We start from the raw sequence: 18,565 nt of genomic DNA, 5'->3' as shown, positions 1-18,565 counted from the left end.
TACTAATTATGTTCAAGTGAGATTCAAGAATGGCTAAGTACCATCAAGTGTAATGAGACTTTTGTCTAAAGTCCCAAACAACAATCCCATGTAGATTTTTCAGAAGATGCTATGGCAGAAAGCCATGTTGTAGGGAATTAATTAAAACAGCCAAAAGAGTTGGCTTAAACTTGAGCAAAACCCAGTACTAACTACAACCAGGAAAACAGAAGTCTAAAATCCAAATGATTTGGCATTTCCACATCTCATCTCTTTTGTCACTGATTAACTTATGTTCTTGGGCCACTACATTTATAATTGGGTAAAACTGGGAGTTCTAAGGTAGACCTTTTGATGTTGTAATAAGTTTGACTCTTTCACGCTCTCATTTATTGTTATAGAAAGCCCACAAGCAGATCACCAATACTAAAAAATTCATGAAGTTACTTAAAACACTTTATTTCCATTGAGGAATCTTAGTATCAAAGTTATTACTTATTGTTATGTTTATATTTATCACATAAACTGAGTTTTGTCATCTTACTAAAATCAATCAAGGCAAAACCTTTCTGGCCACACATTATAAAGATGCTTACTGGGAATGAGTTTTGATTTACAGTGTTAATTATTGTAAGTCTTATAAACTAAGCACCTGCCTTACATACTGATTTCAACTTTTGAATGGGAAACATATTTTCCATTTTTATTTATCACTTATCTCAGCCAATCTATAGAGCAGATTTTATGTTATTCACTCTAATTGCTGCCACAATATATATGGATACTATAGTAATCGGAACAAAAAGATGGAGCATCTGCTAAAATGACATATAAGCATAACGTATAAAACAAAACATGCAATCTGTTTTCACTGTGAAATAAAAGAAGCATCCTTTTGCATACCAGTTGGTTGATTAATGATCCAGCTAAAGAGAAATTAAAAAGCTACACACTGATACATAAAAGTAACAAGAAAGCAGTAAAGAACCTTGAAGGACAAGCAGATGGCAATTTCAATCATATGGTCTCTATAGATGAAAAACTGCACTCTGTTGCTGGTGTTATTATAGGTTGTACATTATAAATAGTATACATCCAAACAAAGTAGTGCAAAATGCATATACAGGTTATTTAGGAAGGACAAATAAGGATAGATAAGATGTGACATCTGTGGGAAATAACTATTTATTGTCAAGAAAAAATTAGAAGTAAAATAACCCTGAGATATTAATAATAATAATAATAATAATGGTAGGAGAGAACCCAAACAGGGAGGAATCAAAGATTAAATCCTACTGGACATCTGTGATAAACCACTAGTCCAAATACTGTATAACACAATTATGATAATTTGTGAAGAAGAAAAAATGAGAGTAATAAAAATAATGATAACCATTCAGATTATACCAATACAAATTCAAAGCACAAACTGGGCATTTTTGAATATAATAATGAAAACCTTCCTGCTATCATATGAAGAAGATACTAGAGAAAGTATAAAGATGATTTTGCTGTCATTTTTTATTTTTCTCCTTTAAATGTATGCATTTTTGCCTTTGCGATATTCAAAAACTTCAAACAGGAAGGCAAGGGCCGAATGATCAGAATTGATTTTTTTAAGACTTTCCATTTATTTTGATGCTTTGATATTGAACACTTTTCTTTGCTCAAATATTTACTGTTGCTTTTGTTCTGCCTTCGAAAGGGAGCTGCAAACCAACTGAAAGCTTGAAAGTTTATTGCGGTAGCCTCACAAAGGAACTCTTTATTCATTTATGAAATAATAATTTGCATTTTCTTACAACACTGCTCTCATAAGAAATATCCCCACAGCAGTGGCAACATGCTACAGAGGGAATACTTTCCTCAATCCCTTTCTATGTAAGCACTCAAATGTCACCCAACCTCCCTTTCCTCCCCAAATAAATCTATGCTAAACCTATGCCAATAGGTCCTGCCCATAAAAGGCCAAATCCTATTTGCCTTCTACATGCCACACTCTCACTGGTTAAGTCTTAAAGTCAATTCCAGAAGCTGATTTACTTTATGATCTAGCATGTGTTACAGTTACAAACATAAGTAAAGCCATTCTAGAAGCAAGTCTTGTTATTTCAATAGCATTAAAATGAATTAAAAGGTCACAATGAAAAAAAAAACTCTGCAAGAAGTTGACAAGGAAAAGCACATATAACAAGGCATGATCTATCACCTGACCTTTCAGATACATGTGGATGTATGCCTTGTCATACTTATTAGAAGGCACCTTTCCTACTCTTCTATATTCAAGGATATTTGTTATGTACTTGGCTTATTGAAGCTACTAAAGCTGTACAATTCAGCTCTAGAAAACAGTAGTGGCCTTTGAGACACCATGACTTCTAGGCTTCTCTGAAGTTTAGAAACAAAGGTGGTCATGTATCTTCTCTTTGCAACAGGTTGGTTTATTTATTGTTAGCATTACTGGGTGGATTCTGTTAAGTATTTTTAAACTGATGGACGGGGTTAAACTGATCTGAAGGGAGAAGAGAAATGCAGAGCTCTTTAATTAGACATGTAAGAAATCATTTACGGGGACTGTACAGTGAATTTTTTAACAAGGCAATGGCAGAAAGTGAATAAAATAGTTTGAAGTGCAGTGTATGGGCAGTGATGTGCATTGGAAGTTTTGATAGAATGTACTTATTCATCTGGCTCTGTACAGGGACTTTGGCCAACCAGTAAACAGAGAAAATAATTACCTCAGAACTTGCAACTTCTGGATCCATCTGGGAAGGCAACTTCCAGATGGATATGCTGTCCTGTATGGGCCATCACCACCAAGGCACAGATGGCTGCTTGAGCCCAGGATTTAGGAGTTCAAAAATGGAGAGCATAATGGATAAATGACATGGCAGACATATGTAACAGTGAATTATATACAGTATGGGATAGAGAGGAGAGAGTTAACAGTGTACAATAATTCCCCAAAAAGTCTTGGCATGGGGCCTAGCAATCAAACTAGAGCAGCGGTTCTCAAAGTGTGGGTTGGGATCCCAAAGTGGGTCGCAACTCTATTTTAATGGGGTCGCCAGGGCTAGCATTAGACTTGGTGGGTCCTAGGGCTGAAGCTGAAGTGCTTCATCCCGGGGTGGTGGGGCTCGGGTTACAGGCCTTCCTTGGGCTTCTACTTTGGCCCCCACCTGCGTGACCAGAAGAAAAGAGGTGTAAAGATTGCTAGACAGCCAGTAAATCTACCTTCTCTTTCTCGATCTCTCAGTATTCAAGTGAACTAGCGATGGCAGTCTATGGGAGCAGGGCAGGTGCTACCATTAAGGCAAACTAGGCGGTTGCCTAGGGAGCCAAGATTTGGGGGTGCCAAAAAGCTTTGCCCCCAATTTTTTTTTACAGCATTCCTGGGCTGGGCTGCCCGGTGACACGCTGACACGTGCGGCTCAGACTCCCTCTCCCAGCGCAGCGGCTGCCCCATGCAATTATTGTCATTGCCGGCAGGGGCAGCATGCTCGGGGAGGGGGCGTAGCAGAGGTGAGCTGGGGTGGAGAGCTGCCACACAGCTCTCCAGGGGGTGGAGATGCCACGGGGGGGGGGCGCCTCAGGGCAGGGAGGGGAGCTGCCGCGGGGGGTGCGCCTCAGGGCGGAGGGGGGGCGGGGAGCTGCCGCAGGGCTGGGGGTGGGTGCAAGATGGAAGTTTCGCCTAGGGCGCGAAACTTCCTTGCAACAGCCCTGCATGGGGTTTCATGAACACAATCAATGAAGACAAGGAAAGATTTTAAATGCCTTAAAATTTTCTGGGCTTGCTTTCATTTCAGGAATAGAAACTATACCTGGTAAGATTTTCAAACCATCTGTGTTGACCTAACTCGGCCCTTGTTGATGTCAATGGAAGCAGAATTAGGCCAATGGTGAGCACTTCAAAACTCCCACCCACAACACAATTTAAGTGACCAATCATATAGAATAATTAGCAAATTGCAAACAACAAATATTTAGAGAAAGAATTTTGTAAATAATCCAAAGGCTAAACTGGTTGGAAAAAATGGCTCAAACAATTCGAAACAGTAAAATAAATATTTAAAAATAATTTCTTCATAAATAATTTCTAAAGAGAAAAAAAGATAAATGATTAATGAAGAATCTATATCCAGCTGTGTTCCAGACTGTAGACATTTTCTGTCATAGTTCATCTTCTGTATCTCTGTGTATCAGTTTGCATTAGATATGTAGTAACAGTTTTCAAGTACATAAAAGGTTGTTACAAGAAGGAGGGAGAAAAATTGTTCTCTTTAACTTCTGAGGACAAGAAGCAATAGGCTTTAATTACAGCAAGAACAGTTTAGGTTGGACATTAGGAAAAACTTCCTAACTATCAGGGTGGTTAAGCACTGGAATAAATTGCATAGGAAGCTTGTGGAATCTCAGTCATTGGAGATTTTTTAAGAGCAGATTAGACAAACACCTGTCAGGAATGGTCTAGATAATACTTAGTCCTGCTTTGTGTGCCGGGGACTGAATTAGATGACCTCTCGAGGTCCCTTCCAGTCCTACGAGTCTATGATGATAAGCACGGCATAAAAACATACTATTACATTTGATTAATTATTGCAACTCATATCTAGGAATGAATCCTCACACACTCAACAAGCTCCAGTGGGTGTAAAACACATCAGGTTGTCTGCTTAGCAACACAGTTTACCATAAACACATCACCCCAATGCTCAGCTCTCTGCACTGACTCCCTGTTGAATACAGAGTCAAGTTCAAGGTCTCCAGCCTGATCATCAAAGCCGTCCCTGGGATTGGCTCTAACTACCTGAGACATTGCATCTGCCTCTGCCACAATGACTTCCTCTGACATCTATGATCCATCAGCACAATAAAGCTGTTGAACAATGGGGGAGACTCATGACTGCAGAAAACACCGTGGAACTAGATTATGGACCCCAGTACTGCAAGGGACCACAAAACTAACCATTTTCAGAACAAAATGCAAAACTTATTTATTTGACTTAGTTTTCCCTAAGCAGGTTTTTCCACACACACCCAAAATGCACATCCATACACAAGCCAACAAGCCATACCCCTCTAAAACTAGAAATTATTTTCCTTACTGGCTAGAAAGAGGGTTTGGGGATTTTTTCGTTTTTAGACACTATGGGTCATATAAGTTTACCCAACTGCTTATTTAACTATAAGGCCCTAAAATGGACCATCAAGTTTGATCAAAGTTAAGTCAAATGGTTATGTCAGCCTGTAGCAGGGGTAGCCAAATGATGTCTTGCACACCATCAGCTATTTTGGGTGTAGCTGTGCTGGTCAATGTTGGTCTTTCTTGATTTTATACAGCTGGTGTAAAATATTCTCATATAAACAAACCAAATGCATCCCTTGTGTATCTCTCCTAGAGTCAATGGAATTACCGGGGATGAATTTGGCCCAGTGTTTTACTAATAAACGTTGAATGCTTGAAATACTAATATATAATTCTAATAAATTGACTCTTGAGGGCTCAGTTCTGCCCTCAGATATGTATACACCTCTACTGTTCAGTCAACAAGTATTGTGTACATGTGTATCTGAGGCAAAATATGACTAACAGACATATTAGTATAGACCAGACAACAGATTGCAAAACAACAAAGAGTCCACATTTTCATCATACAGTTCAAAGCACACATCTTAACACACATGACCTGAAATTCATGGAAATCTCAACAGCAGCTTCATGTTCTACTTACCTTGAACAACAATATTTGCTGATGCTTGGATAGAGCCCTGGTTGTTATGAGCATGGCAGATGAACTGATTGTGGTCCTGCAATGTGACGTTCTGAATGAAAAGTCCTCCAGAAGAAGTGATGTTGTACCTGGATTCATCCAGCAACTCTCCATTTCCTCTCGTCCAGCTGATGTGAGGTTGGGGGTGGCCTGTGGCCATGCATTCCAAAGTGGTGCTGGTGCCAACTAATACCTCTGTATTCTGGGGTTGAATGATAAAACTGGGCTTGGCTAGGGAAGAAAGAGAAAAACAAGGTGAAAAGGGGCTTTAATTTCCACCTTTTGAAACTAAAGTGCTATGCTACTCTTTGAGTAAGGATGATCTTTCATGTAAAGCACTAGTCTAAGACTCCGAAGATCGAAGTTCAATTCTCAAGTCTGCTGCTGACTTCCGGATGGCCTGGGGAAAATTACATCATGTCCCTCTGCCTCAGATCCTCATCCGTAAAATAGGAATGACAACACTTCCTTTCTTCCACTTCTGGTCCCCTTAAATTGTAAGCGCTTCCAGCAGGGATTCTCTTATTATGTGTTTTGCAGTGCAAAACAAAATGAGGCCCTGATCTTGATCAGAGCAGTACTGTAATTCAAATTAATAATATGAAAAATTATACAAACTTCAGTGAATACTTACTAACCCTCAAGTAGAGGTTTGGGGATGTTTTAAGGAATATATCCGAGAATTAAAAAGAGATATATGTGTATTCAAGTAAATGAAAAATGTGTTTCCAAACTAGACATAACGCAAAGAAGCAGAAGCAGAAAGTATTTACTTGGAACACTGGAGTATCTGAGGAAAGCACTCTGTGTCTTGACTTCGCCTGCCACATTCCGGGCCATACATTGATAGACGCCTTGGTCAGATTCTCTGGTATTCTGAATCATGAGGGTCCCATCTTCAAGCAAATTCAACCGCCTGTCATCTTTCATATCCAATGAGTGGCTGAAAATAGAGGAGAACTCTGACAAGTTATCTTTGTCAAATCCGCATATTTTGGAACACTTCTATCATCTTACAAATTAAGAAAAAGACACTGAATATTTTTGGAAAAAGTATAAAGACCAGATCCTGATGGCAAACAAGTGCATTTACTATACATTAATAGATCATCTACATATTATGAAATTTGAATTTCATACTTGGGATGGAGGATAAATTAATGATACTAGGACCATGCACATGTTTCGATGCAATAGTCAGATTCTAATTATGGGTCTAATAGTGTGAGGTGCTGTACACCCTCATCTCCCAGTGAAGATAATGGGAGAGGAGGGCTCTCAGTACCTTGCAGGAACGAGCCCTCTGTTAAGTTCTTGTATTTATTCTGATTTTGTTTAATAAAATGGTATAAATTGTCCCCCAGTTCTAACAGTACAAAGTAGTAAGATTCCATCCTCTGTACATGGTCGCATCAAGGGTACCTGGATTTGGGTCTGGGTCCTGTGGAGAGTACAGGTATTGTACAGCCACTACTCCCCTCTGTGAACAAGTGGGGAGGAGAAAGGAGTGGATTTTGACTCTGCCTTTCCATTCCCCAGTGGAGCTGGCTAAACATATGAAGATAAGTGAACAACACCCTTTACAACACTGCAGTCAATTATTTTATCCTAATGCAAGAGGGACAAGGTACTTTGGGATGAACTTGTGAAACATTTATACATTACCTCTTACTCAAGGCTGTCATTAAACCCCACATTCTAGCACATGTGTTTTGTTTTTAATTGGCAATTGTTCTTTTAATTTTGCTGTTACCATGCTGGATTTGAGATTACACACCAGAAGAGCATTTGTTTACTCATTTGGGGCATCGGTATTGTTTGCTCAGGGCAAAATTTCTTTGTTCCTTTTTTCTGACTGATGCAGCGTGACAGTTTCTTATGAAAATAACTTGCAAAAATTTTAGTTTGCTTAGGCAGACTGGAATAGTTTGGTTTTAACAAGGTTCTGCATTGTTTGTAAACAATTATCCATCTATGTTGGCTACTGTAGATTTGCAAAAGGACATTCAAGACACGTAGCCAGTAGCTTCTTCCGAAGCAACTTCCCTGCTGGGCAACATGGTGTGACTATGATACAAGCAGCGTAAACATACAGAGTGACTCTTCTGGAACAGTTTGTACCGTGGTTGGGGGTCTGTATTTTTTTCCCCACAAAGCTTCAGTTATAGCTGAATTAATTGAAGAAGAATTTTTTTTAAATAATCCGAGTTTCAAACTACAATTAAGTATACTAAGTGACAATAGTATAACATCTTTGACAAAAACTTTGACTATAACACTTTTGACAAAAAACAAGCAATTTGAATAAGGAATAATAAGCATTCAGAGGCAAGGAATTTTAAGGACAAAAGGACATAATAAATCTTACACGTCTTATATTATAAAAAAATACATTATTTTCTCAAATATAAAGAAATGCATATTTCATCACAACCATCTTGGATTATTTTAAAAATTGATTATTTTTGTTACCTTGTTTTCAGTATCTAAATACTTTTATTTGGAGGGGCTTTTTAAATGGGGGAAATGTCAGTTAATCTATTTATCAACTAACAGCAGAAGTTCTGGGTACATTATTTATATAATTACTGATTCTTAAAAATAATGACAGATGTGTGATTTCAAGTGTGATCACATTCAATTTCTTTATTGAGTAGCACTTTTCATAACCGTGAGGGCTAGGGTGAATAAATGGTCCATTTCAATCTTTTTGAAAGAAATTATTTTTTTAAATATATAGGGACCTTCAGCTGAATCTCCCCCCTTGTCTTTATGACATCAAGTAGCAGCCCAGCCCCAGACTGGTTCAATTTCTTTAAACCCACCCTAAAAGCAGGGAAGGGGAATGAAACACCTATGTCCCACACAACACACACAAGGACCTGGTGCATCTTAAGGGTTGAATAAGCTACCCAAAGAAGAGAGGTAGTTGGGAAAAAGTGGGGAGGTTGCTACGAGAAGGGAGAGGCAGAAGTGCTACAGATATCTCCCCCTTCTTGCCCTGTGCCCAGGAACTGGGAACAGTTTTGGCATTAAAGTGGGAAACACGCTGCTTCCAGTAATAGTAGACATGGGTTGGGGGGTGAGGGGAGTGAGAAGTGGGAGGCAGTCATGTCTGGAAATACTAGTGACAGCCCACACCCCCATTCCTTTAAGAAGATGGTACAGCCTGCTGAAGAACAAACTCTTCTTTCCAAGAAAGAGGAGGGTATGCTGGGGACCTTAAGCCAGGGAATCAACTGCTGACCTTCCCCCTGCCCCTGCCAGTTCTTGCTGCTGACTGGCTCTGTGCTCCCTTCTGAGTCAGCAGCTCTTTGTCCTCTGTCCGGTGAGAGGAAAGGGAAAGTAGAGGGGGACTGTGAATCTTCTCTAGGGTATGCCTCTTGGTGTGAGGTATTTGTCCATTGCACCCCAGAAATCACTCACTGTCTTGGCTTGTATTTATGAAGAGGGACATCAGGGAGCAGAAACTCACTTTTTCTGAAGGGTTTTGAGGCATGTGTATATTTTGAGATACTGGTGAAAGAACCATATTAACTATGAGTCAGATTAAGGCTGCTGTGAAGGAATATGCATGTCTTTATACTCGATAAGAATGACATTTGTTTGTTACATGGGCAGTGATGTTATTAACTATTCATCCTTTTTCTTTTTTAGCTCTTGGTTTTGTAAATGTTGTGACAGGCAGCCATATGGTTGTTACTTAGAAATCTTTGTTTTGCAAATGAAATAAGAAACTAAAGCAAAACCTGTTTTATGTTTTTCCTCTTGTATAGGTATACACTACACTTATTGATTTTTTTAATAACTGGGATGCATGCACCACCAGATTATTAAATTAAAGGTATGAAAGGAATTAACCAATCTAATAAGAGTCTAGCTTCATTCAAGCCTGAATTCAGAAAAGTACTGAGGACAGTACATAAGCTTGTTCTTAATTTTGAACATGTTGTTCTATTGGATTTAAGTACATGTTCAAAGTTAAGCACATACTTCAGTGATGTCCTGAACAGAGATGGACTAAGCATGTACTCAAATGCTTTTCTAAAAAGAAACCTCAGTGTGCACTTGGCAAAGAATACAAAATCATGAGATAGAATGCACAGCACAGCCTACCTTCATTCCAAACAGCGGAAAGATGTGTGATGGAGTATGTAAACTCCACACTGGGACAGAAGGGGTTAAGGAGCAGTTATGGGCCAGGTAGCTCCACCCCGCTGCACCTGCAGAGCCTGCTCCAGCTGGAGGAGTAGTTTAAAAGACAGCCAGACAGCAGAGAACGAGACACCTATCTTGGGAGCTCCTGAGCAAGGGTGCAGCATTACTGCTGGCTGCAGGAGAGAAGACTGCAAGTGGCAGCTGCCCCAGGGACTAGCCTTTTCCTAGGACTAGGCAACTCTTCAGTCCATCTTCTGGTGGATCATTTGCAAGGCTTTTGACCACACCCTGGACTGGAAAGGGAAGTGGTAGGAAGCAGCTGAGGGAGGCAGCCCGGAAGCACTGCTTGGTATTTGATATTGCTGCCTCTCATTGGGCCCTGGGCTGAAACCCAGTGGAGAGGGAGGGCCTGGGCTCCACTACCAACAATCCTCTTGCAAAGGGGGAAAAACCCTTTTCTCTTGGAGAAAAGGGGGATAGAAACATTGCAAGCACTGAGGATAGGGCATACGCCCCACAGTAGCCTGCACCTGGGCTGAGACTCTTATGTAGAGGGTGTCGGAGTTGTAAGCAAGGTCTGAATGAGCTCTCCCCTGACATCTAGTGATGAGCCAGAGGAAAAGACTGCCCAGAGCAGACCATGTTTGCACAGACACGCCTACTCTGCCTAGGTGCACAACAGATGGAACTGCTTTGCCAAAATGATCAATTTTCGCTGGTTTTGGGTTACAAGTCACCTTTGTATTTGAATGCACAGGTAATGAAATGTTATCCTCACTGTATGAGTAAAGGGCAGCAGAACTGTGCTTAGCATGCCCAGATTGAGGGGGTCACCCTAAACTGAATCTCACCTGCTAAGCAGGGATTAAGGATGTCAAAGCCCAGTGAAGAGAAGAGTGTGTGGGGACAGGAATCTGCCCAAAGAGTCCTAGATGCCGTTGGACCTGCTCTCTCCATCATTCAATGGCAGAGCTGATTGGACTCAACTGAGAGTCATTGTTTCTGGCGGGTGATTCCTAGAGCGGACATCACTGGTGAGCAGGTCTAGGGGCTAAGCAGTAGACACTGTGTGGAGACAGTGAAAGACAACACAGAGACTGCACTGGCTCTGAGGTTCCCTCCTACCTGCTGAAATCACTGAGAGATGGGTTCAGTGACAGAACCTCAGAACATGATGTTGCGGAGCAGCAAACAGCGGCAGCAGAGGAGCAGTGGCCAGTGGCGGCAGAGAAACAGCAGCAGTTGTGAGCCAGTTGCAGAGGCAGCAGCTGAGACATTGCCCGACATCCCCTCAGGGGCGGGAGGTGAACCCCATGAACACACCACTGAACTCTTCACTAGTGGAGGACCACCAACTGTGAGTGAGGTGCAGCAGAGGGAGAGGGGACTGATGTTTTAAAGGAGCATTTGTTCTTTGGACTTTCCCTCCAGTAGGTGAGAAACTGAAGCAAAGGACACGGTACAAAGTTCTTTTGTTATACACAGACTCAGTGCTTGTGAGTGGGGAAGTATTGCCTCTGAGAGGTGCCTCGGCATGGTGTTAAGTTTTCCCACATTAGTGGGTGGGACTATTGTTTTATATTGTTAAGAGGGACCCCAAAACATTGAAGCCAGCCCTTGTTGCTGCCAACTCCACCTGACAGAAGGGTTACAGACGTCTATATATTTGGTTAGACACTGTTTCCTACGCCTCCCCAGAAGGGGGTTGGCTCCACTGGTGAGCTTGCCAAAGGGTCTAGTCATTGTCTACCAGAAGAGAGACCCCCACTGCATTGGAGCAACCACCAGTAGGGGACACAAGAGAAGGGGTGAAGCATGAGCCAGGTACCTATCCAGAATGTGGTACCACCAGTAGGGACAGCCTGTCACGGCATGCTAAAAATCATAGAAAATTAATCGATCTGGTTGAACATTTTCTGACAGAACAGTTTTCTGTCTGAAAAATATTGATTCAAGTAAACTGAAACGTTTCACAGGAATATATCACTTCAGTCAAAATCTTTGTCAGGAAACATTTCATTTCAATAAGGATAAAATCTTTTCTTTCTATTTTATCATTTTGACTTTTATAATATAATTTTAAGACAACATTAAAAATAAGTTTTAAACATAAAGGTCAAAATGATAAAATAGAAATGTTTTGATAACAATTAAATGAAATATTTTGGAATATTTTATTTTGCAAAATACCATTTTCACTTTTTGTTCCAATTTGCCGTGAAACCAAATTTTGAAATCTCAGAATTTCCCACAGAATGAAAATTCAATTTTTCAACTAGCTCTCCAAATTAACTGACAGACTGAAGAAAAGGACTCACATTCTTAGCCAATGCCCATCAGACTCAGCAATAATACCTCCTAGACAAGTCACTTAATCATTCTGTGCTTCAGTTAGGCCATCTTAAAAATGTGTCTCAATGTTTTCATATTACGTAGTGCTTTTTTCATCTATAGGTCTCAGAGCACTCTGGGTAAGTAAGCATGATTAGTCTGATTTTGCAGTTGGCTTCACTAAGTACAGATATGTGAAGCAATTTCCATGAGGCATTATGGTCTAGGGCAGGGGTGGCCAACCTGTGGGTCCGGAGCCACATGTGGCTCTTCAGAGGTTAATATGCGGCTCCTTGCATAGGCACCGACTCCGGCACTAGAGCTACAGGTGTCAACTTTTCAGTGTGCTGGGGGGTGCTCACTGCTCAACCCCTGGCTCTGCCACAGGCCCTAACCACACTCCACCCCTTCCCACCCCCTCCCCTGAGCCTGCCGTGTCCTCATTTCTCCCCTTCCTCCCCCCCCCCCCCCGCTCCCAGGGCCTCCTGCATGGCACAAAACAGCTGATCGGGAGGTGTGGGGAGGGTTGTGGAAGGCGCTGATCAGCGGGGCTGCCGGTGGGTGGGAGGCGCTGGGAGCGGGCGGGTGGCGAGCTGATGACATGTTACTGTGGCTCTTTGGCAATGTACACTGGTAAATTCTGGCTCCTTCTCAGGCTCAGGTTGGCCACCCCTGGTCTAGTGGATATAGGATGACCAGACGTCCTGATAAAATCGGGACTGTCCCGATTTTGAGGCATTTGTCCTGCGTCCCGACCGAACTATGGTCGGGACGCCATTTGTCCCGATATTTTGTTTCGGGCATTTTTTTTTGTTTTTGTTTTTTTAAACACGCACCCATCAGGGTCTTCGGCGGCAATTCAGCGACGAGTCCTTCAGTCGCTGACGGTCTTCAGCGGCAGGTGCTTTCTTTGGCGGCAAGGTTTATTACCCGCTGGCGAAATGCTGCCGCAGACCGTCAGCGACTGAAGGATCCTCTGCCGAATTGCCGCAGAAGACCTGCACAGGTGAGTGTAAAAGGCACCCCCCTTGCGGCAGTCCCAATATTTTCCACTTAGCATCTGGTCACCCTAAGTGGATAACATATGGATCAAGTGCCTCAAGCTATGGCTACACTGCAACTGGGACAACACACATGGGAATACCTGAGCTAGCTTTGACTGAGCTAGTTTGCCAAAAAATAGCAATGTATTGCAATGACACAGGCAGTAGCACAGGCTAGCCACCTGAATACATAGGTCAAGTCCTGGGTGGGCTCATACTTGAAGACAAGCCTGTGCCACCAGCCCTGCTGTTGTGGCTACTGGAATATGTGCTGCAGTCACAACTCCCAGTTGCAGTGTAGACCTACCTTTAGAGATTAGAGTTCTATTTATGGCTCTCTCACAAGCATCCTATGTCACCTCTGGCAAATCATTTTAACTTTCTGTTCCTCAGCTACCTCATCTGGAAAATGAACCTGTGCACATTGCACCTAAGGCATGGGGGAGTTCTGATGGAAAATGCAAGGGAGGAGGCATTTTAAAGGACCTTGGAGTTTCCTCTCATTTTTAAAAATAGGCCAAGGCAGCATAGAGGTCAGTGAAGAAAGTATTAAATAATAACTTTTCCCCCCCATGAGTTTCATTGAAAATGAATTGTGTAGAATTTTCATAACCAGTCTCATACAGAGTGACTTAGATTAGAAAACAAACACACACACACACACACACACACACACACACACACTCATTCTAGATTGCTAGTCCACAAACCCAGGTGTTAATAATAATTAGCATTTGAAAATAGACTAGTATACATGTGTAATGATTGGTTAAGATTTACTTGTTATGTATCCAAATTATCTTGGGTTTAGGATTTCCTTCTGCTTTGCAAGTAAAGTAGACAGTATTCCCTGGGGTAACATCTGCATCCCGTGGCTCAGAAGTAATACGAGGTTTCTCTGCAAGAAAAAGGAAAGGGTAAGAACAAAAGACACCAAAAAGTTTAATGCTGACTTTTGGAAGGAAAACATAATTTTTCAAAATAATTTAAGAGGTTTGTGACCTCTGTATTTTCAAGCAATTTACATAATCATGCTCGTATATTATTCAGTATTAGGATCTAGGATTGGGTTAGTCTATTTTCCTATTTTGGTGAATCTATTTATGTATGTTTTAGTTTATATAGTCTGTAAAATCAAAACCTTTCTTACTTACTATAGAAGAGAAAATGCTTCAAGTTTAGGAAGAAAATGTGCCAGTACACTAGAATTGGTCAAGAATTTTCTGTCAGAAAATGCCCTTTTCACACAATCAAAATTTGCTGTGGAAAAAATTTCATTTTTCCACAGGGAAATCCAAATGTCAGTTCTTTAGCTGTCTATCTGTAAGGGTCTTGTTAATTTCACTTTCTGCAGGCTGCTGGCAAGCTCAAAAAATCAGTTTCAGTTCTCCCAAAATGATTTTTTTCTGAAAATTCCTTCCTGTGAAAAAATTTGCAGTTTTGACTTTTTGTCATGATTTGGGATGATTTTTATTTCAGAAACACACAAAATTGGTCATGGGAAGGGATTTCAGTTTCTAGTCATATCTATAGTACACGGGTTTATGTTTAAAATAGCAGGACATCATGGGCTCAGGTTACCTGTAGATCATTACGCCTGTAGATTTTATATGCACTGTTAGTAACATTTTGCAAGCATTTGCACTAATGTTAACTATCTGCTTATTTTATGTAGCTTACTGATTGCAAAACAATGAACATTTTCATCTTTCAGTATTACAGAAATATAGTGGCCAATACATTACATTGTATTGATGCTTTCAGACATGAACGTCACAGCCATGAGACAAACATACACATTTTAGTAAATGTAAAGCAGAAAGGGTCTTAATCAGAGTTGTTTTTGGAAAACGAAAAGTTACAATGACCATTATGATAGTGTTATCCATAATGTTCTTTAAAAATTATGAAAAATGTGGTAAAAACCAAAATTATGTCCATTCCAAACCCTTCAGAACGAAAACAATTTTAAAATATTTCCCAGAACTAGTTTTTCATTCAGCCCCATTTTGTAGTAAGATACCTAGTAGTTGACACTGGTATTATATTAACCAGCCTGTCAATGTAAAGTAGTCATATCCTACCACAGACATTTTGTAGGAAACTTTCATTGGCTTAACACGGATTCTATTATAGTATGATAGTTGGATACAGCCTAGAAAGGCTGTAGTTAAGAGTGACACTATATTTGCACTAAATTAATGAATATGTACAGTCTGGTTCACCAAACAACAAAACTCTTTAAAATGTAATATTGTCATGTTCATTTTCCTCTGGCTGTGATATTTGCTTCCATGACACCCTGTGGTAGTTCACAATGATAGAAGATATCTCTGTCTCTCTCTCTGTCTCTCTCTCTCTCTCTCTCTCTCTCTGAGTTACATGTTTCAGTGCATGCAAAGGAGGAGGTGGATGGAAGAATATGCTTTGGAAGCAGAAATTTTAATTAACATTTTAATATCCTGAAACAGTAAGTACCTTAAAACTCCCATAATAAAACTGAGATGTCTGGTCACCTTAATCTACCATAAAAGCACATAGAAGTAATGGGCATTAAATTAGACTACACTGCTAATCACTTAACATTTTACATTAATTTAATTTGAATATAATTGAGTTTTTGATTAAAGGTTTCAGAATCCTTCACTTATCAATTAAAATCTAGAAGTGACAGATGTTCAGATAGACGTTACAACTTTCACAGTAAATTGCTTATTTTTCTGCAGCTTTCTCTGCTGCCTATAATCCTTCCATTCATTTTTTTCATCTCTTAATCACATCTTTTCAGCCATATACACAAAGACAGACTCCCAAACTAACCTAGACAAATACATCTTTAAAAGATAGTTAGTATAGTTGGACATATTTAATTCAAAATCAATAAATCTAGTTATCTTAGTATCCATAGACTCAAATTCTAGTTTACATTGCTCCAAGGAGCACCCTAGAGGAACCATAGAGTTGAGATGGGTCATTCAGACTCTGCTTTCTATTAAGAGTTACAGAGAGACCATTCTGAGGGATATAAGACACAGTACTAATGGAGGAATTCTGCACCACTGCATGCACACAGAATTCATGTCCCCTGGAAATTTCTTTGCTTCCCCACAGAAAAATGACTTTCTGACAGGGAAGCAAAGGAAAGCTGCAAGAGTGGTCACACACCCCTCCCCAGCAGTGCAGGCATATAGTTTTGGGAACCTGGAGGTGCCAGGGGAGTGGTAAATCACGGTGGTGGGGGATGGCTGGAGACGCCCCAGCCAGCGGCTCCTACGCTGTACTGGACCCAGCTCCTCTTTGCCTGCAATGAGCATCTGGGACCAGCTCAGATCCGATCCACCCTCAGAAACCTCCCCTGACAGCAGGAAGATCTGCACTACCCCATCCCCCAATTCCTGACTCCATCACTCCACAGCCATGGGGGAGCGCTATCTCATAGAACTGGAAGGGACCCTGAAAGATCATCAAGTCCAGCCCCCTGCCTTCACTAGCAGGACCAAGTACTGATTTTTGCCCCCGATCCCTAAGTGGCCCCCTCAAGGATTGAACTCGCAACCCTGGGTTTAGCAGGCCAATACTCAAACCACTGAGCTATCACTCCTTCTTGTGGCAAAGAGTTCCACAATCTAACTTATATAGATTCTGAAAAAAAATCTCCTTCATCCACCTTAAATCCAATACCTTTTAATGTCATTGGGTGTTTTCTAGTTCTTGTATTATTATTATTATTTATTATTATTATAATAAGTAGGCTGTGCTTTTCTGCCCTTCATATTCATATGTGCCAACATGACCAGACAATGGCTCCCCATGCAAATTATTCCTTGTATTACTATGAACAGGTATTAACATGGTGAAGGACAGAGGGAAAGATGGATGGACAGACAGAATAACACGCTTTGGGGGATACCAAAAAACATTAATGCTATGCTTGAACCGCATTATTATGCCTATTTGCAAGAAGGGAGGAATTCACTCTCTTTCCAGGTATCTTCCAGCATTTGGTTCTCACTTAGAAAACAATACATAGATAAATTTGTTTATCTGGATTGATTTTAAAACATGAAATGAAATCAGTCTTCAAACTGACATTCCTTGATATAAAAATACAATCCAAGATATAACTTTCCACAGAGAAATTAAGTATTGTCTTTACTCATTGTTAATAATCCCATTAAAAGCATTGTGCGTATAGAGAGGCAAGTGCATAAATCTTTGCAGGATTGGCACCTTACTGTATAAACAATGTTAACTCAGACAGAAATTGATCCTTAGTGTTTTTGAGTGATAACACACGAGAACTTTATTAATTTTCATGCACACAATAACAAATATTCCATCATATAATATAAAGGCATGAAGTACATTTTAAGTACAGTTTCGTTTTCTGTTTTTATAATACTCACTAGTACAGTTGATTTAAAAAAAAAAACGAAGTTGTAGTAATATAAGATTTCACTACAACCTATTCTATAAAATCTTTGCAGAGAAATGCAGAGAAACTATTTCCTGCATGCTAATTATGGGGATGAATATAGTCTAGTTTAGCAAGGTTCTACTTTAAGTTGTATTTTATGGGGAAAAAAACTGATCATAATCAAAGACTTCAATAGTTCTTCATTTTAAAGACCTGACTAAACCAAAAGCACCCATATTTTAACCGTTTCAATGAAATGTTCATGAAAATAAATAAATGTAGTTTATTTTCCCTAATATATGAAAATAGATACCTGTAGGCTTAAAGCCAGAAGACGCACAAACCATTTTCTCTCCAAAGATGCAAGCAGCCAACTTAACTTACCACAGTTGAATTCTTCCACTATTAACGATGCAATAGACCTGCCCTGAAGTCTCTTGGGATATTCACAGTTGGCAGCAGCTTGAGTATTTCCATTTCTGGTATATTCTTTTATTAGTTCAGCCAACCACATTAATTCACAGTCACAAACTAAGGCATTAGAGTCCAAGCGTCTGTGCATACATGAAATAAAAACAACTGTACATTAAATAACATGTCACCAACTGGATTATATTTAACATAACTTTTACTATTTTAATGCTAGTACAGTTCCTTCAAAATAACTAAACAGATAATCTGTGTGTCCCCACATACATACATACATGTACGCACACAGTAAAAATCTCTGGCTTGTTACATTTTGCATTTCCTTCCTTCCTGCTTCCCTGCTCAAGATTACAATCTATTCTTCAAAAATGATTTGTCTTTCATATGTTGGCATACAAAGGTAATCTCAAAAACTGCAGTAAACTGCCTTTTAGCTC

The 18,565-nt window shown here is 40.2% G+C and overlaps 1 protein-coding gene across 1 annotated transcript in view; it reads right to left on the bottom strand.

The window, feature by feature from the left end:
- PXDNL (peroxidasin like) overlaps window positions 1-18,565 on the bottom strand; it is a 307,717-nt gene that overhangs the window by 99,687 nt on the left and 189,465 nt on the right. Inside the window, exons 7-10 of the mRNA XM_054016741.1 lie at window positions 18,084-18,253; window positions 14,063-14,180; window positions 6,524-6,693; window positions 5,712-5,981 (exon numbers count right to left, since the gene is read on the bottom strand). Coding sequence (XP_053872716.1) covers window positions 5,712-5,981; window positions 6,524-6,693; window positions 14,063-14,180; window positions 18,084-18,253 — 728 coding nt within the window. The remainder of the gene's footprint in view (window positions 1-5,711; window positions 5,982-6,523; window positions 6,694-14,062; window positions 14,181-18,083; window positions 18,254-18,565) is intronic.

The sequence above is a fragment of the Malaclemys terrapin genome, chromosome 2 (assembly GCF_027887155.1).
Source record: "Malaclemys terrapin pileata isolate rMalTer1 chromosome 2, rMalTer1.hap1, whole genome shotgun sequence".
NCBI lineage: Eukaryota > Metazoa > Chordata > Testudines > Emydidae > Malaclemys > Malaclemys terrapin.
This window is presented reverse-complemented; position numbering and strand designations above follow the sequence as displayed.